Source organism: Amia ocellicauda, chromosome 16 (assembly GCF_036373705.1).
Source record: "Amia ocellicauda isolate fAmiCal2 chromosome 16, fAmiCal2.hap1, whole genome shotgun sequence".
Lineage (NCBI taxonomy): Eukaryota > Metazoa > Chordata > Actinopteri > Amiiformes > Amiidae > Amia > Amia ocellicauda.
Genome location: NC_089865.1, coordinates 12273091 through 12292817, shown reverse-complemented (window position 1 = coordinate 12292817; position 19727 = coordinate 12273091). Strand labels below are relative to the sequence as shown.

Sequence of the window (19727 nt, the reverse complement as noted above, 5' to 3'; positions counted from 1 at the left end):
GTACAAGTCTTTAGGCATGTAACATCTTGCTGAATGCTCTGGCTCTTCAGGATATTTCATTTAAATCATTATTTTAATAATAAATAGCTACACAAAAGTGGAAATTCTAAATCAGAAAGCAAGCACAAAACAAGTGGAAAGAGGGAGTGGGAAGGGATCATATTTCCTGATACATCCATAGAAACCTGATATCTACCTGCAAAATAAGAACTGCTTAATTTTTAATTCCTTAAACAGAGTAAAACCAGCATCTTTTAATGATTAAACTGCCTTCTGTCACTACTGCTTTTGTGTTGAGAAAAATGTTTGAACTAGAGTCCAAGGCAATAGACAAAGTATTTCCATATAGTTGTTGTTGATGCTGCTTTTCATTTTAAGACACCATTTCCATTGGCAATGTTATTATCTTCTGAAGCCTTAATGCAAAAGCACCCCAGTATAAAAAGATGTCCACTGTCTACATGAATACCTGAACAGATTCATAGCCATTGATTAAAGAGATGAAAGGCAGAAGAGACTTCCTCCGTTTGCTCTCTTTTCTGACATAATAAAAATGCAAATGGCCAGATGTTATTTTAAGTATGCCATCACACTGGCATTGCAAGAGTCATATTCCTTCATTAAAATTCACTCCAGGATAAACATGCCAAAGTATTACCAAAGAGAAAAGGTTTCAGCCCTGCAACTGCTTATTGAAAGTAACCTTGGGGTCTTCTGACTGATTGAAATCCTAGGTGTTTTACCCGAGTCTGTGATGAACACATGGCTGTCTCTATTCTTCTAAAGAGAAGAGAGGTATTTTGTACCCCACCATTTCTCCTCCAGAAAATTCCAGTTGAGGGTTTTCATATCTTCTCTGATGATAAATAGAGCCATCTGTGCGTTCCTGGAATTGTAACGCAATTGATATTCCACATCAGTGCCGCCAGAATCATCTGCGTTTTTTGATGGCTACACTATCATGACTATGTCTTGTAAAACATATCTCATCACAAGTCAGCACAAGGAGAGATGTAAGAGATCATGAGTTTAAGTCACTTTAAGGTATACAAAACCTCAGCCAGTGTAACAACCTTTCATAGGTATTTTTATACATATACAGTTGTAGTCAGTTGATTCATTAGGTGATTCATTGATTATATGCAGTGGCAGGCAAATATTTACACATCATTTAGTTTTTTTCAGAACTTATGCTATAAGGCAATTCAACTAATTGTGCAATACTGCCCAAACAAAAACTTGAGAATATAAAGATGTGAAATTTGATAGAAGTGGCCACACATTAGTTCAGAGATGTCAACTTGAATGAGAAAAGATTACAAAAGAAGTCCATTAGATACTGGTAAGATATTTTAATTGCAATAACAAGTAACAAATAAAATCACCACCTTATGTGTACATACTGGTGTACTTTGAGAATATTAGATGAAGCTATAGGGAAAGCCATTCACATTGAGTCTTCTACAGCATTCAAATTAAAAATTCAAAGTAATTAAATCAAAGTGTGTGTCAAATGTAGTCAGAGCGAAAGCAAGCCATCAGACGATTTGATGGCATGTGTTGCTTGATTTGGATTTTTCTTACTTGTCAAAGATACAGAATTAAGATTCCTGAAACATTTGTTTTGATCAATTAAGATGGAAAGTAGATGCATTCTAATTCAATTACTCTGTCAGAGCACTTGACAGGAAAATTAAATGGAAATGAGGAAACTCAGGAGTTGAAATCATCTGGGATGCAGCGAGTGTGTCTCAGCATGAGGTTCCCCATGCCCCCAACATGATGAATAGAATTAACTTCATAAAATAGCACTGTTCAACTCATCCCTTCCTTTGTTATTGATTTATTTATTTGTACAATCTAACATTCACTCGTGGTAAGATGCTTGTCTTTATGGTCTAATGCTATGTTTACTGGAATTTAATACTGCACAATGAAGAGGATTCTCAATCAAGTGACAGCAAACAGCTTTGGATAAGTGATGTGCCAAAGATCTCCATTTAACTACTCCAAAAGTGATAAGATCCTAAAAGGCAAACCACCACGTTAATTGTCCTGGTTTGCTTTGTAGAGAATGGGAAGATTGTAAGGCCTACAGAATCAGACAGGGAAAAGTATAGTGTATGTAGGAGCATGAAAACAAGAATGATATGAATTAATACTCAATCAAGCATCACTGTTCTTCAATTTCAGCACAGAATGAAGGGTCGTTTCACAATCAAAGGACACTGATAAAGGATGCTGTTAAATGACTGGTTTATTAGCTTCAGTTAAATAGCTGCTAATCCTTTGCAACACATTATATTGCTTAATGTGTCTGGGTTAATAACAACAACAATAATCATAATCATAATAATCATATCTTAGATTGCATGACCAACATTGAGCTGGGGAACATTTGTTTCTTTGTTTGGTGATGTGGTGCAATTAACCAAATCATCTGTTGAATTACAAAGATAAGACCTGTACTGGAATTAAATTTAGAAGGACCCTAGAAGCTCTCCAGGTTAGAAGTTGTGCACATTCGCTATTACCTGTGTATTTCAAAATATTAGCATTACATATTGTCAGAACTTCACTAAGCGTGCTTAGTAACAGTATATCACCTAAATCACAGATGCAAACCTGAGATGCAATTCTGAATCTTTGAACACCACAAGTTTAAACACTATTACCTATTTACTATTACTCATACCATATTACTGTTTCTTTTCATTGATTAACATTAGCATCTCAATGGTTACCATTTGTTAAAAATTCTAATCGTAGCCTTAACTGTGCATATTATGAATTCTTCCTTCAAAGTAACAATCCACCGCGAGAAGTCCATATAGTACGATGAACAATAGGGAATGATTAGAGAACTATCCACATTATGCTGATTACGTTTCAAAGGGCTGAAAGTACTGCCATGACAGTGTCTCACCAATACAAACAATCTGTCTCTCAATGTGACAAATGAGAGATGGGGTTTAGCTGAATTTCAAACAGTTATTTCTTACACAGCGCATCTGTCTGCCCCTGAATATATTTACATGAATTCCAAACCTTTCTTTTTCATGAAAATGAATTGGTCTTTAAATCAGCGCCGGCTTAGTTCCTGGGAAAAGTGTTAAATTAACAGTTCACTGTATTTAGAGGTTGGTTAGAATGAAAACCCCAAAAGTTCGCATATCTACAGGCGTGGCGAAACACAGTAAAGTGTGTGGTGTACCGAGGTGTGTTATCTCTCCCTCTACTGACACACAGACAGGTGGTGTAGTTGTAACATAAGAAGTGGGTATTGGATATGTCCCAAAGATGAGACTACACTAATAGAAAACAATGTCTTGTCAACAAACAATACCATAATATGACATATATAAGAGTTATATATTATTGAATTTGAAGATTGGGCACTCAATCTCACAATGGGTATTACCATTTGTTATTTTAATGACAGTGAACATGTCTACCAAAAAATAACAACTAACTCATCAATGAAGTAACATATAAAACACACTTATTTACCTTTAGACAACAGCACATTACATATGAGAAAATCACCAGTAAACATGTTTTTCCTGTATAGAATGTTAACGATTATCTTTCACAAGAGGCCCTTCCTTTGATACCTGACTTAGACTTAAGCACAAGTAACTGGAATGTTTGTTGATAGGAAATGTATGTCAAATACCATGTTATTTTATTATATATACATCATTTATGGAATACAGTTGTAGCAATTTGTGCTGGTCAGGCAGTAACTTCACTTCTGCGAAGATATGGATATATAGATATATATTCTGTATTTGCCCTAATAGACGCGCAATGCACAAAGGCAAGACCCTTTGCATGCACATCTGTTAAGTACGAAATCCCCAAATTCAATTTTTTCCCAGAAAGTCATGATTTTGGCACATTTATGTATATTTAATCATTTGAACATTATGACAATATTAGTCTGTTTTACCGATCACGAAAAAATAACACATGTACATTACTTTCTTCTTTTACCGTGTAATACTGGAATATCTATCAATGGTGACCAAGTTTATTTCTTGCCTATGAGGCAAGAACCAGCCTGAGAACCAGAAATCGGCGAACAGGTACTATTTTATGTGAAATAGGTTAGTGTTAGTCAGAGTGCTTTTTTTTCTAGTCCATTTAATGTGCTGATGTGTATGTATGTAGTTCATTAATTGATAGTCCTGATGCAGTGGGTGACATAGTCAGTGATTACGTATTCCTGTTTATGTCATGTTCTTACTTTAAATACAAGTTTAAGTAAAACTTATTTTATCAAATACATTGTGTTACATTACAATACATTAATTGAATCTGTTCACATTACATGAGCAACAATAACCTTGAGTCAGGCTCCCAAAAAATAGAAATTCACAAAGAAAAATTAAAACAAAATAGGATATCGAGGGGGAATAAAAATCAAAATGAATTCATAAAAATAAGGGGGTTGCACGTCTGTTGGGGGGTGCGTGTCTATTAGGATGAATACGGTATACACTCACCTAAAGGATTATTAGGAACACCTGTTCAATTTCTCATTAATGCAATTATCTAACCAACCAATCACATGGCAGTTGCTTCAATGCATTTAGGGGTGTGGTCCTGGTCAAGACAATCTCCTGAACTCCAAACTGAATGTCTGAATGGGAAAGAAAGGTGATTTAAGCAATTTTGAGCGTGGCATGGTTGTTGGTGCCAGACGGGCCGGTCTGAGTATTTCACAATCTGCTCAGTTACTGGGATTTTCACGCACAACCATTTCTAGGGTTTACAAAGAATGGTGTGAAAAGGGAAAAACATCCAGTATGCGGCAGTCCTGTGGGCGAAAATGCCTTGTTGATGCTAGAGGTCAGAGGAGAATGGGACGACTGATTCAAGCTGATAGAAGAGCAACTTTGACTGAAATAACCACTCGTTACAACCGAGGTATGCAGCAAAGCATTTGTGAAGCCACAACACGTACAACCTTGAGGCGGATGGGCTACAACAGCAGAAGACCCCACTGGGTACCACTCATCTCCACTACAAATAGGAAAAAGAGGCTACAATTTGCACAAGCTCACCAAAATTGGACAGTTGAAGACTGGAAAAATGTTGCCTGGTCTGATGAGTCTCGATTTCTGTTGAGACATTCAGATGGTAGAGTCAGAATTTGGCGTAAACAGAATGAGAACATGGATCCATCATGCCTTGTTACCACTGTGCAGGCTGGTGGTGGTGGTGTAATGGTGTGGGGGATGTTTTCTTGGCACACTTTAGGCCCCTTAGTGCCAATTGGGCATCGTTTAAATGCCACGGCCTACCTGAGCATTGTTTCTGACCATGTCCATCCCTTTATGACCACCATGTACCCATCCTCTGATGGCTACTTCCAGCAGGATAATGCACCATGTCACAAAGGTCGAATCATTTCAAATTGGTTTCTTGAACATGACAATGAGTTCACTGTACTAAACTGGTCCTCACAGTCACCAGATCTCAACCCAATAGAGCATCTTTGGGATGTGGTGGAACGGGAGCTTCGTGCCCTGGATGTGCATCCCACAAATCTCCATCAACTGCAAGATGCTATCCTATCAATATGGGCCAACATTTCTAAAGAATGCTTTCAGCACCTTGTTGAATCAATGCCACGTAGAATTAAGGCAGTTCTGAAGGCGAAAGGGGGTCAAACACAGTATTAGTATGGTGTTCCTAATAATCCTTTAGGTGAGTGTATGTATATAACATATATATATATCTATATACAGAAGAGTGACAAATTAAAGGAAAAACCTGAATAAATGAGTGGAGGAACACAAAGAATACAGATGCCTCCAAACAGGTGTACTGCATGATATAATTAAGCAATTAACACCCAATCATGCTCTATGGCATGTATGCAAATGCTGAGCAGGCAAAGTTGACCTCGATTTTGGATCAAGATGGCAAGAGGAAAGGATCTAAAGTGACTTTGAAAGAGGGGTCATTATTGGGGCACTAATGGCAGGAGCTTCAGTCACAAAGACGCTCAACTGGCTAGTGTTCTTTTCATGCCCCCCCGGTGTAAATTGGGCTACAAAATGCATTTTACTCACATTTTCAAGCTTTTTTTCGGGAGGGTCCCAATATGCACTTAAGCCGATTTTGGTATGGTTCTCCTCAGAATGGCAGGGCCTGGTGCAGGGCCTAATATCTATTAGCTGGCTTTTGAGCGTGAGCGATTGCTTCCAGCAATTGAGCTAAGCTAATTAAATGCTAAATTCAAATTCCTTCAAGCAGGACCCACAAAATTATAAAGGTATCCATGCATTCAACTCTGGGTAAGTAAGAAATCAGGCTAAAATGCCAAAATACCAAAGTATCCCTTTAAGTAAAGCAGCATTATAGGTCTGGATTACTAGCCTTGGGGGATTTATAGATTTAAAAGGGCTGGTGTTAGTAAACCAGGAAACAGGACCATCCCAGCAGAATGAGGGGGGGCTGGAGCACAGCGGGGGCACCGGACCCCCACACTGGGGACATGCTGCAGTAAGCTCTTCACCCCCATCATCACAGTCAGCACCATTTTCTCAATTTCAAAATTCTAGAATTTTAAAGCTGACTACTTTTTCCAAATGTTTGTTGTCTCGCATAAATCTTATCTAACGTGTCTGATGCTGGATTGTAATATAGACCCACACTTGCATGCGCCGACACAACCGCCGTACATACTCATAGTAAGCATTTACACATATTGATATTCACATTAAGGATAATGTAGGAATGGAGGAGCTGAACATGCAGTGCCACTCCAGAGGAGGATAGAAGAAGGAAGAAGCACATCAGGGGATGGGAATTGATTATTGAACTTCTATTCTGCCCACCAGGCATTCATGTTGTTTCAGCGCAGGGCCTGAAAGGAGGGACTGAAGAACTAAATTTCACATTTCTTGAGTTTTAAAGCTGACTGTGTTTCTCTGTTACTGTTTGTACCTGGCAAATGCTGACACAGCCTTTCTCAACAGTATAGTTTTTTTCTATAATTCCAAATTATTGCTATCTTATCTCTAAAGGCCTTATGAGTTATGAAGAACTCCCTTTGATAATATATTTAGTTAAATTAAGACAAATAAAATATTTAAAGAAAATAGATTTCACAATATCAATGGTTACTATAATACTTGAATGAATACCTGCAATAAAATAAAAGGACAATGCATCTTGTTTGTCAATTAACACATCAATGACAAGTCTTACCTGCTTTTCAGTAATATCTAGGTAAACTTGAAACTTGAAAATATTCTATCTTGAAGTTAGAAAATCAGAAAGCATTTTCTGTCATTAATAGTTATAACAGGGGGAAAAAAATGATGTACATGTGTAATCAGCGACATCCACTTCAATTAATCTATAATTATTTAAATGCATTTCCTTCAATTTCCAAATACTTATTTACGTATCTATTACATTATTTGTTTTGCATTCATAATGGTGCACTATCCTGCCTCATTTCCACGCTCTGTTACAGCTGGGAAATTTTGAAACAACTAAATAATATAGGCCTGCAAGCTACAAGTCTGACAGCTGTTTGAAATTGATACACATCCGCCTAAATCTTCATAGAGCTCATCCTCTCCTTTTCCATCTCCGAATGGCACATTCACTCTCACTTCCGTCTCTGTAAACAGATACTCTGATCCACATCATTATTTTGCCAAAGACTTATGCTGTAACATATCAAAAATGCTAACAATTGGGTAAAGGCCCTAAGGAAAAATAAATAACATTTTTTAAAGTAGTGAATTACAGAGAATAATACAAATACAAATAATTATAATAATAATGTAATAGGAAATAACTCTAATGCTGAGTACTTTCCACTAATCACTCTAATTGCTTGTTTTCTCATGAGAATGTTTCATGGAATGGCAATTTATTGGCAAACCTAAGTATGTCATGCACATAGATAAACAGGATTTCACCTCTAAATTGTGTGTGTAAAACTGTATTCCTGCTTCCTGTTGCCTCATTCTGCTTCATTGCCCAAGTCACAATCTCTTAACAAACAAAATTAATGTTAAACAAAAAAAATAAAAAAAATATATATATATATATATATATACACTCACCTAAAGGATTATTAGGAACACCTGTTCAGTTTCTCATTAATGCAATTATCTAACCAACCAATCACATGGCAGTTGCTTCAATGCATTTAGGGGTGTGGTCCTGGTCAAGACAATCTCCTGAACTCCAAACTAAATGTCTGAATGGGAAAGAAAGGTGATTTAAGCAACTTTGAGCGTGGCATGGTTGTTGGTGCCAGATGGGCCGGTCTGAGTATTTCACAATCTGCTCAGTTACTGGGATTTTCACGCACAACCATTTCTAGGGTTTACAAAGAATGGTGTGAAAAGGGAAAAACATCCAGTATGCGGCAGTCCTGTGGGCGAAAATGCCTTGTTGATGCTAGAGGTCAGAGGAGAATGGGCCGACTCATTCAAGCTGATAGAAGAGCAACTTTGACTGAAATAACCACTCGTTACAACCGAGGTAAGCAGCAAAGCATTTGTGAAGCCACAACACGTACAACCTTGAGGCGGATGGGCTACAACAGCACAAGACCCCACCGGGTACCACTCATCTCCACTACAAATAGGAAAAAGAGGCTACAATTTGCACAAGCTCACCAAAATTGGACAGTTGAAGACTGGAAAAATGTTGCCTGGTCTGATGAGTCTCGATTTCTGTTGAGACATTCAGATGGTAGAGTCAGAATTTGGCGTAAACAGAATGAGAACATGGATCCATCATGCCTTGTTACCACTGTGCAGGCTGGTGGTGGTGGTGTAATGGTGTGGGGGATGTTTTCTTGGCACACTTTAGGCCCCTTAGTGCCAATTGGGCATCGTTTAAATGCCACGGCCTACCTGAGCATTGTTTCTGACCATGTCCATCCCTTTATGACCACCATGTACCCATCCTCTGATGGCTACTTCCAGCAGGATAATGCACCATGTCACAAAGGTCGAATCATTTCAAATTGGTTTCTTGAACATGACAATGAGTTCACTGTACTAAACTGGCCCCCACAGTCACCAGATCTCAACCCAATAGAGCATCTTTGGGATGTGGTGGAACGGGAGCTTCGTGCCCTGGATGTGCTTCCCACAAATCTCCATCAACTGCAAGATGCTATCCTATCAATATGGGCCAACATTTCTAAAGAATGCTTTCAGCACCTTGTTGAATCAATGCCACGTAGAATTAAGGCAGTTCTGAAGGCGAAAGGGGGTCAAACACAGTATTAGTATGGTGTTCCTAATAATCCTTTAGGTGAGTGTATATATATATATATATATATATATATATATAAAAAACTGCAAGTATTCTTTAGACTTCTATTCCCACCACCTTATGGGCAATAAGAAACATTCTGCATTACAGGATGTTAAACCAAATGGAAAATGTAGGTCTTACAAAGCAGGTCCATGGCTTGTTAACAATAATCACCCTGTATGACGTTTGACTGACCCACTTTGGCAACATGTATGGGTTTAGCAGGCAGGTTTCATGTGTACAAACACAATAGCAGATGTAAGATTCTCTTTTTACAATATCAGGTGCTGTCAGGTCCCAGCATTGTTTTTCAGAAGTGAAAAACCTGAAAGGGTATGCAGCACAGCATGATTTTTGACAGTACTATAAAGGATAGCTCCAGTGCATGTCACTTTGTGCAGCTCGACATGTAGACCACTGCCATTAGAACAGATAAAAGTAAATGGGTGACCTACATCTGGCTTGAAGAAGAAATTTCCATCGTAGTTGTCATTTAGGATCTTTTCAAGGCTCCTTTTAATTTTGCCTTTCATTTTCATTTCAGTGGATTAAATTGGATGTATTTAAAGTGAAAATAAAAATCATTATAATAGGGGGAAACAGTATCTGTGCAATATGGATTCTACCTTTTTTGTCTATCTTTATGCTTGTATTCAGGGCACCATACTCAATGGTGCATTAAACATAATCTGCACGTCTTACCACAAATGTTGAAAAATATATTTATAAATCCATGTAGTGCAGGCTATTAAAAAGTGAAGGCGTCACTGGCACAAGAGTGTGATTGGAGTTCTAAAAAATCTTCCTCAGATGGCGTGTCCCTAATTAAGTTGAAATATCTATAAAAGGATTTTTGAGGTAGCAGAGGTGGATGGCTAAAGGAGTTGTCACCTCATTTACAATAGTTTTGTTTTACAAAGGAAGACACTATAATTTCCACTTTGAAATAGCAGATAACCTTTATTAATACAGGAACGTTTATTCTCTGTAATTCTAAAGAAAGATGAAATTAGTACCTTTATTTCTGTTATTGGTCTTCCTTCTCACAATCGTGTGTGCTGAATCGTCTCCTGAAGTGAGGGAGAAGGAAAAACGGAAGTTAGATATCCATAAACCTAGGGTAAGTAAAGAATGGATTGTGTTTAAGAAAATGCAATACATGTGGCAGTATATTCTCTCTGTATGGTACACTGTGGTTCACACAACTTTTAGAAGTAACGCAAAAGTTCTGTTTGGAATATAAAATTCAGCTCTATTGTATTGAAGATTAAATGTTAGTTTCATTTGGCTGCCAGGGCTTTATAGCAATAATAGTACGCATTTTTAACTTTTGAATGCTTTATCTGTCTTTGACCATTAGTATGTTAATAAAAGACTGAGAGTATTGAATATTCATTGCAGTTAAAGTCAATGTTTTCTGCAGCTTCCAGATAGCCTATGTATGTGTGGTGGATCAAGGTGCTGATGTGGCCAGGTTCTTTGCGGTCTATGTATTTTGGCATCTGTAAATGCAGTTCCTGGAGACATTTTCCTTTTCCAGCTTCAGGTTGGGACCCAGTGGTTGTGCTGCAACATCCACAGTGAACGGGAATCACAGGGGCCACTTCTCAGAGCCAGGTCCCGGGGGCCAGGAATGAGTGACTTCCTGGGATTGATGGGACGAAGGGCAATAAAGAGGATGGGAGGTAAATTGAAATCCAAATTTGAATCAAGTTACAAGAAGCTTTTCGTATTAACTTTTGTTTAATAAATTAGGAATAAATATGAAAATAACAATTAGTAATAAGAATGTTTATTTCATTTTCTTGGCATTGCAATGAGTGTCCAACATTGTGCTGCAGTGGACTCCATCAGCACCTCTCTCTATGTAATATGCTCTCAACTCCCTCTTGTGGATTAATTCCTATCATTGTTGGGTGTTTGGCTGACCTGATAGGCCCTTGTGTAGCACCACTGAATAAACACTGAACATCATTTCAGATATTCTCTCACATCTTTTCAGATTACCTCAGCATGTGTTGATATGAAAATATCCATTCAATTCCCAGATGGTACACACATTAGACCTCAGAATGGTTGATCTTTTCAGGTGTGTGTCCTTCTGATATTTGCTTTTCCTCTTCATATTATTTATGGAATAGTATTTTAATGTGTTAATGAAAAGTATCCTGAACAAAGCAAGTATCTAGATAAAGGTCAGATTGTGTCAGTACAGTGAACCTGAGGGATATTTAGATTTAGTCAACTAACTATGTTAGATGTTACTGAACTCTCATCAAATATGAACAGCATCCCTGAGGAACTGACTTTAATAGAATATGCCCGTAGAAACCATTTTGCTTCCTCACAACATAAAACCTAACCGCTAAAGGTCCCCTTGTGCTGGAAAATTCTGCCTCACATTTTTATGAGCTAAGACCAGTCAATAGTTAAAATGCTTTTAAAATACTTCAATTGAGGACTGTTTTCTTTTCTTGTTATTGGTTTCAAACATACAGACACATGTATGTCTTCAGATTGGGGATAGCTGGGGATAACACCCTTGCTGATTATTTAATCAAACAGAACCACAAATAAATACATTTTTACAAATAAATACATTTATTTCACATTCATGTTTCTTCTCTGGGTGAGCTTGTGAGATGATTTTTCATACCCCCCTTTGGAAAGATTTACAACCCTGTTTTGTTAAATAATGGCTGATTCTATTTATAAATAGCCATCATTATGACAAATAACATGAATTACAATCTGTTTTCTCTTCAAGCAATCCACAGGTTACAAGCTCGGAGGGAAGGCAAAAGTAAGTTTTTGTTTTTTTTTCTCTCTCAAGTGATCCGTCTGTAAAATGAACATACTGATTACTGATTATGAAAACAAATCAGCTAATGTATTTCTCTGGGGACAGTGGACTTCATCCTAGTGCAGTATAAACATTTATAATTAAACCCCATGACCAGTTTTACAAAGCCATACTTGTATAGGTATGAAGGATGATTTTTGTGAAATTCATCGGTCTTACAAAATGTTTGGATTTTTTTTTATGTATAAATGTATTCCTCCTCTTTCTTCAGGATTTATGGATGACATGTTTATTGGGCTGATGGGAAAGAGGGACACAGATGCGGGTAGATATATTTATTAATAAAGCAGAATGTAATTATAAATCGAAAGGACTGGACTTCCAATTACCTTCCAATCATAATTTTCATTCCTTTTTCAGAAACTCCAGCAATGGACATTTACCACAGCTGAAGCTATGATTACAGTTTGGAGATTAAACTGAATCTCCTATTTCTGAAGTATAGTACATATGCCAATTAGAGTGAAAAATACATTGTCAAATACTGTCTTCAGAGAGTTATCATCGTTCACAGATGTATGTATAGCTGTATTATGTTTGTATTCATTGCAATTGCCACTCAAATGCAATATAACTTCTGTGTGTCTGGTTAAATCCAGTGTAAACTCTATTTTGTAAGATACTTTTTTAATGAAAGATGTATGAAGCATTGCACAAACACATGATCATGCAACAAACAACTACACGTATTAACACAAAATACGAGAAGACAAAAGGAAGATGCCAAGTTTAATTCATTATTATACCATTGCTTTTTAATAAAATACTAAATCCAGCATAATAAAATATAGTGCCATCTATGTTATGCATTAAATTATAAATATTCTAAGGATGCTATCAGTTACATTCATGTAACCTTATGAATATTTCCCAAAATAAAGCAATTATAATGCACTTCAAAATTACTTTTCTTGAACAGTGATGTAAACATTTCTTCTCCAACCTTAAGACCTGAAATCACGTTTTCTAGGTTTATATATGTGCTCCTACAATTTGTGCTAAAAGCTCCTTCTAGTTAATGAAAATGATGTTTGCTCTACCTAAATAATGTTTTCTGTCATACAAAGTGAGATACATATCCTGTAAGACTGCATTAAGAAACAAGCTCAAAATAAGTATAAAATGTACCATCATATACTTTATAGTAAATTAACTATAAAGCTACCATGACCTCTTCTCCTTATTACAACTTTCTTAAAACATTAAAAACAACATCCAGCAATCGCCATGATTTCCCTTCCCTTTCTTCTTAAAAGTATATAAACAAACATAATATATATTATCCTAATACGTAAGGCAGTTGTTTGTGTAAGGCTCTACAGATTTAAGACATTTTAACCTGGAATGCATTTTTTCTTTGGAATTCTTCTTAAAAACAAATAAACATTGTATAATATATAATACAAATAGTTCAGTTCAATGGTTCAGTCTATTATTATTATTATTGCTGTGTGTTGTTGTTTTCTTAGACATAAACTGATCTTTTTTGGCATAAAAAATAAGTGCAAAACTTGAAATTCTTCTCACTTGAGTTAGTCACTTGAGGGTTGCGCAAAAGGCACGGACTTATTTATTGCTATTCCAGTACATTTCAGAAAATAACAAAAGTTTAAAGACAATTCAGTAACCATAGGAATGGGTTCAGAAAACAAGGTGAATCATGAGTAACAAAAAGAGTAATACCATATTGATTTTCAGAACAATGGACAGAAAGCAATAAAGGACTAAGGTGTTTGTGGAAACTTTTCACAGGAAACATTTCTGAAAATTAAGTTTACTTCCCTTCAGCTGCAGAATATGGCATTTTCCTTCAGAAAGCAGTATTCTGCCTCACATGGTGGACCTTTGCCCTGCCTCATCCAGTTTCCAGTTCCTCTTGCGGGCCTCCATGCTGGACTCAGGGTTGTGTACGTCTGTGGCTCCACAACCAGCCAGGGAGAGCTCCTGCTTAGCGCCGTTACTTCCTCCACCATTGGACTGCCTGGAGCCGGGGGCCTGGTCAGTGGGCCGCTTCCACGAGGGCCGAGTGGCTATCCAGAGAGTTAGGGCCCCGAACAGCATGATCAGCACACCCAGCACATTGACAAAGGTGGCCTCTGGAGGGGAGTGCTTGTACTCAGGCTTCTTTCTGAAGAGCAAACTAAAACAAGTCATCACACACATACAGCTGTTGTGAACAGTAAACTCTAAAAAGACAGGATAAGGAAGATGAACAGTATTTATTTGTCTATATGAATCATAAAAAGCACAATTTCAAGTGCAGGCTGTGGATATTCTCAGCAACACCTGTAAAGAGACATGTAAATTCACTGACAAACCAGAACATCTTGTATAAAGAACCTTTGTGTAATGCTTTGGCATACTCCTCAAATACTTACAGGCCAAAAATAAGCTTTTCAGTGATTCCCATCAAGGCGCTGGCAATAACAGTAGCAAAGATGAAAAGGCCACTGTATACATGTATGGGCATGAACACAGCTCTGAGGTACGCAGACGTGATTGGAAGCAGGTAGATACAGAGACCTAGAAAAAGCTGGAGACACAAAATACAGTGCCATTTTAGGGAATACACTGTTAGATTTACAAACAACATTTCTTCTGCAACCACATTATGCACACTAGGGGGTATCAAAGCATCATTTTCACAGGCATACATACATCTGTATGATATATATATATATATATATATATATACACACACAGTGAGGGAAAAAAGTATTTGAGCCCCTGCTGATTTTGTACATTTGCCCACTGACAAAGAAATGATCAGTCTATAATTTTAATGGTAGGTGTATTTTAACAGTGAGAGACAGAATAACAGCAAAAAAATCCAGAAAAACACATTTCAAAAAAGTTATACATTGATTTGCATGTTAATGAGGGAAATAAGTATTTGACCCTTTCGACTTAGTACTTGATGGCAAAACCCTTGTGGGCAATCACAGAGGTCAGACGTTTCTTGTAGTTGGCCACCAGGTTTGCACACATCTCAGGAGGGATTTTGTCCCACTCCTCTTTGCAGATCCTCTCCAAGTCATTAAGGTTTCGAGGCTGACGTTTGGCAACTCGAACCTTCAGCTCCCTCCACAGATTTTCTATGGGATTAAGGTCTGGAGACTGGCTAGGCCACTCCAGGACCTTAATGTGCTTCTTCTTGAGCCACTCCTTGGCTGTGTGTTTTGGGTCATTGTCATGCTGGAATACCCATCCACGACCCATTTTCAATGCCTTGGCTGAGGGAAGGAGGTTCTCACCCAAGATTTGACGGTACATGGCCCCGTCCATCGTCCCTTTGATGCGGTGCAGTTGTCCTGTCCCCTTAGCAGAAAAACACTCCCAAAGCATAATGTTTCCACCTCCATGTTTGACGGTGGGGATGGTGTTCTTGGGGTCATTCCTCCTCCTCCAAACACGGCGAGTTGAGTTGATGCCAAAGAGCTCGATTTTGGTCCCATCTGACCACAACACTTTCACCCAGTTCTCCTCTGAATCATTTAGATGTTCATTGGCAAACTTCAGACGGGCCTGTACATGTGCTTTCTTGAGCAGGGGGACCTTACGGGCGCTGCAGGATTTCAGTCCTTCACGGCGTAGTGTGTTACCAATTGTTTACTTGGTGACTATGGTCCCAGCTGCCTTGAGATCATTAACAAGATCCTCCCGTGTAGTTCTGGGCTGATTCCTCACCGTTCTCATGATCATTGAAACTCCACGAGGTGAGACCTTGCATGGAGCCCCAGACCGAGGGAGACTGACAGTTATTTTGTGTTACTTCCATTTGCGAATAATCGCACCAACTGTTGTCACCTTCTCACCAAGCTGCTTGGCGATGGTCTTGTAGCCCATTCCAGCCTTGTGTAGGTCTACAATCTTGTCCCTGACATCCTTGGACAGCTCTTTGGTCTTGGCCATGGTGGAGAGTTTGGAATCTGATTGATTGATTGCTTTTGTGGACAGGTGTCTTTTATACAGGTAACGAGCTGAGATTAGGAGCACTCCCTTTAAGAGAGTGCTCCTAATCTCAGCTCGTTACCTGTATAAACGACACCTGGGAGCCAGAAATCTTGCTGATTGATAGGGGATCAAATACTTATTTCCCTCATTAATATGCAAATCAATGTATAACTTTTTTTAAATGCGTTTTTCTGTTGTTGTTTTTTTTACAAAATCAGGAGGGGATCAAATACTTTTTTCCCTCACTGTATATATACACTGATCAGCCATAACATTATGAGCACTGACAGGTGAAGTGAGTAACACTGATAATCTCGTTATCATGGCACCTGTCAGTGGGTGAGATATATTAGGCAGCAAGTGAACATTTAGTCCTCAAAGTTGATGTGTTAGAAGCAGGAAAAATGGGCAAGCATAAGGATCTGAGCGACTTTGACAAGGGCCAAATTGTGATGGCTAGACACACAGTGCATCACAGTTTGTTGCGTATGGGGCTGCATAGCAGCAGACCAGTCAGGGTGCCCATGCTGACCCCTGTCCACTGCCGAAAGCGCCTACAATGGGCACGTGAGCATCAGAACTGGACCACAGAGCAATGGAAGAAGGTGGCCTGGTCTGATGAATCACGAGTTCAAGGTGTTGACTTGGCCTCCAAATTCCCCAGATCTCAATCCAATCGAGCATCTGTGGGATGTGCTGGACAAACAAGTCCGATCCATGGAGGCCACACCTCGCAACTTACAGGACTTGAAGGATCTGCTGCTAACGTCTTGGTGGCAGATATCACAGCACACCTTCAGAGTTCTAGTGGAGTCCATGCCTCGACGGGTCAGGGCTGTTTTGGCAGCAAAAGGGGGACCTACACAATATTAGGCAGGTGGTCATAATGTTATGGCTGATCGGTGTATAGTTTCGATACAACTATTATTTGCCTACTTTCTTTGTGCAGACAGCATACAGACAACAGGCTTGCACACCTGTGAAACTGTCCAGATTTTCCCATAAATACTACATCATTGGTCCAACCCATCTAACAGAAAAACCACCCAGCACTGCAACCTTACAACTCACCAGCAAACAACAAAACTCATGCACTCCTAGTCCTACATTAATATACACGGCAAACGTAACCCACAATTTCATGCACCGATGTGACTCTGTCTAGACAGAATAACTCCCACCCACCACCCCAAGGAAAACTGCTCAACTCGCATCCTATTACTTGATAATGAAGCATTTGTTTAAACCACAGGCAGAACAATGTGGTTTAAGAAAATCAGACAGATGCTTCTGTCTCCATAGATGCTTGAGGGTTATTATTAAGAATGAGGTGTCCCTTTATAGGAGTAATTTAATCCCTCATGTGTGACACAGAAGGTGTGGGACAAGGTCTGCAGGAGAGTCCAATCACTGTTTTACATTCTCTAGCACCCAATTCCCCTTAAGACTATTTGCATTTACGCATCTTGAACTTTCTATCATATTAAGGGTCTGCTGACTTGGTCTGGAGTTTAGGAAAGAGAAGTTTATGCACTTCTCAGTAAGTGTTTATTTGCTAAAGAGCTTCTCCTCCCATTCTGCATACTTCATCTGATTGCAATGTCGAAATAATTCACAGATCTTATGCAACATTTCTTGTGTATTTCTCCATATAGCACAAAACAAAATTCCACAGCACTCACCTGCAGAGTGTAGAGTATGACTGCAGCCAGGCCCACCCAGCTGTGCAGGCTGTACATGTTGGGAATACTCTGCTTGTTGTGAAAATCAAAGACTGCCACCATGGAAATGACGGCAATGATGAAGGCCAGGGTGTTCAAGCCAGCGTGAATGAACTTCATCATCAATTTACTGCACTTCCACGTCCATGGTAACCTAAACACCACAATAGCTACAAGAAAAAGTCCCAATCATGTTCAAGGTTGAGCTGCATTAGGACAGAAGATCCCCAAAATCAAGCAGCACTCACTATAATTGCACACCACAGCTGTCTTGACCTGAAGAGAGACTTATGCTCAATAAGTCTGTACTTTACATTAAGAGTACAGTAAATGAAAATCCAATTTTTAACACGCATTTTTCTGTGATTTGTTTTTACTGCAGTTGATATATTCAAGTATTTAGTTTTCAAGTGGCACATTATGTGAAGGAATGCATGGTGCCTCTTAAACCCCAGGGGGTCCTCTAACCACATCTTAAAACTGTTTCTAAAATACATACATAAATCAGCCTGTAAAACTGCCTAACTGTTAAGCATTGGCTGTGCATAATAATGTGAGCAAGATATTTGGATTCATTTAGTAATTATAAATGGATTTATTATTTATCAGTTTATAGGTATTTGGTATTCCTGCTTAATTCCATTATTCTAAGGTACTCTTAAGAGCAGGAGACCTAAATTAAAGTAAAAACGTTTAGTACAATCGTTAACTTTGTAACTTGGCGTGTTTTATCCAAGTCTGTGCCAGCGCCAAGAAAACTTCCCAAACTGCCACATACGTTTGTTTTTTTTAATTATTATCATTATAAAGCATGCCATTTTCATGCATATCACGTTGAGAAACGAAATGCGTGCCAATAACAGAGCGCATTCATATCATGTCGCGTTTGGCAAACACGTCTGCATGGGGGGGAAACAGAGACGCACAACTTTCTCCTCACCGATGCCTTGGATGAAAATAAATCCGGTCACGATCAGAAGTGGGTGCCAATTGAACTCGGCCAGTCCTCCATCCCACGCAAGACCCTCTTTGAAGAAGAGCACCCATCGCAGGACGAAGACAATGGCGACGAAACCAACGGACAGCAACATGAACAGGAAAAACAGAAACTGCGTGTAGTTCTCCATGGCCGTCTAGGAAAGAGCTGGAAAGAGCTGGAAAGAGCGGAAAAAGTGAACGACTTCCTCGGGAGAGCAGGGCAGCCAGCGCTGGTGCGGGGGGGATGGGTTACCTTTCATCTGGTTTGACTCAATTGTATCTTCCCGTCGGTTTATTGACGACCTTAGGCGTTACTTCAGCCAGTTAGCTAGTCTTATCACGACTGCTCAGTATTGAACTAATTAAGAGGACAGAAGGAGATCATTCAAAACAGGGCAGTCTTACGCAAGTCTTATATAACTATGTCCTTTGTTTAGGGCTTTAAACGTTTTTTAAATAAATAATTTGCATTGCAGAGGGAACTGGCTACTGTAACAGTATTGGGAACCCACGTCGGATAAAGGACTACAGTTTCATTCGTGCGTGATAAAAAAAAATAATGATTTTTAATTACTGTTCTATTCATGTTATTCTTCGAAAATACGTTTACAGTGATAGCCATATGCTTTTTTTTTTTTTTTTTTTTGCTTAATGTGCTTCATATAATACACCCCATGGTAAAACACCAACATTAAAAAGCAATGTTCTCTTTAATATTAAAATAAAAGCCCTGATTTAAAACTCTTTAGTTGATTATTGCACATATAATGTACCTCTTGTATACATAATGTTTTATGATTTGAATCCCCATAGTATTAGTAATAGCTAATGAAACTTAAAAATAAATGTTACTTGGTACTCATACTTTTTGTCACTGTTAAAAGGTACCTTTTATGACAAAATAA

General features: G+C 38.5%; 1 protein-coding gene across 3 annotated transcripts; it reads right to left on the bottom strand.

The window, feature by feature from the left end:
• Positions 1-12877: 12877 nt before the first annotated feature.
• cybrd1 (cytochrome b reductase 1) lies at positions 12878-19225 on the bottom strand. Of its 3 annotated transcripts, XM_066688683.1 has the most exons (5): positions 19076-19225; positions 18785-18998; positions 17806-18014; positions 14548-14702; positions 12878-14309 (listed from the first exon to the last, which is right to left on the bottom strand). In XM_066688683.1, the coding sequence occupies exons 2-5, from the start codon at positions 18969-18971 to the stop codon at positions 14000-14002; spliced, it is 861 nt and encodes a 286-aa protein (XP_066544780.1). In that variant the 5' UTR covers positions 18972-18998; positions 19076-19225; the 3' UTR covers positions 12878-13999. The 3 variants fall into 3 exon arrangements, with proteins under 3 accessions (XP_066544780.1, XP_066544779.1, XP_066544781.1); XM_066688682.1 differs by having other exon boundaries at positions 18785-19225; XM_066688684.1 differs by having other exon boundaries at positions 12878-14297; positions 18785-19217.
• Between the last annotated feature and the right edge of the window lie 502 nt (positions 19226-19727).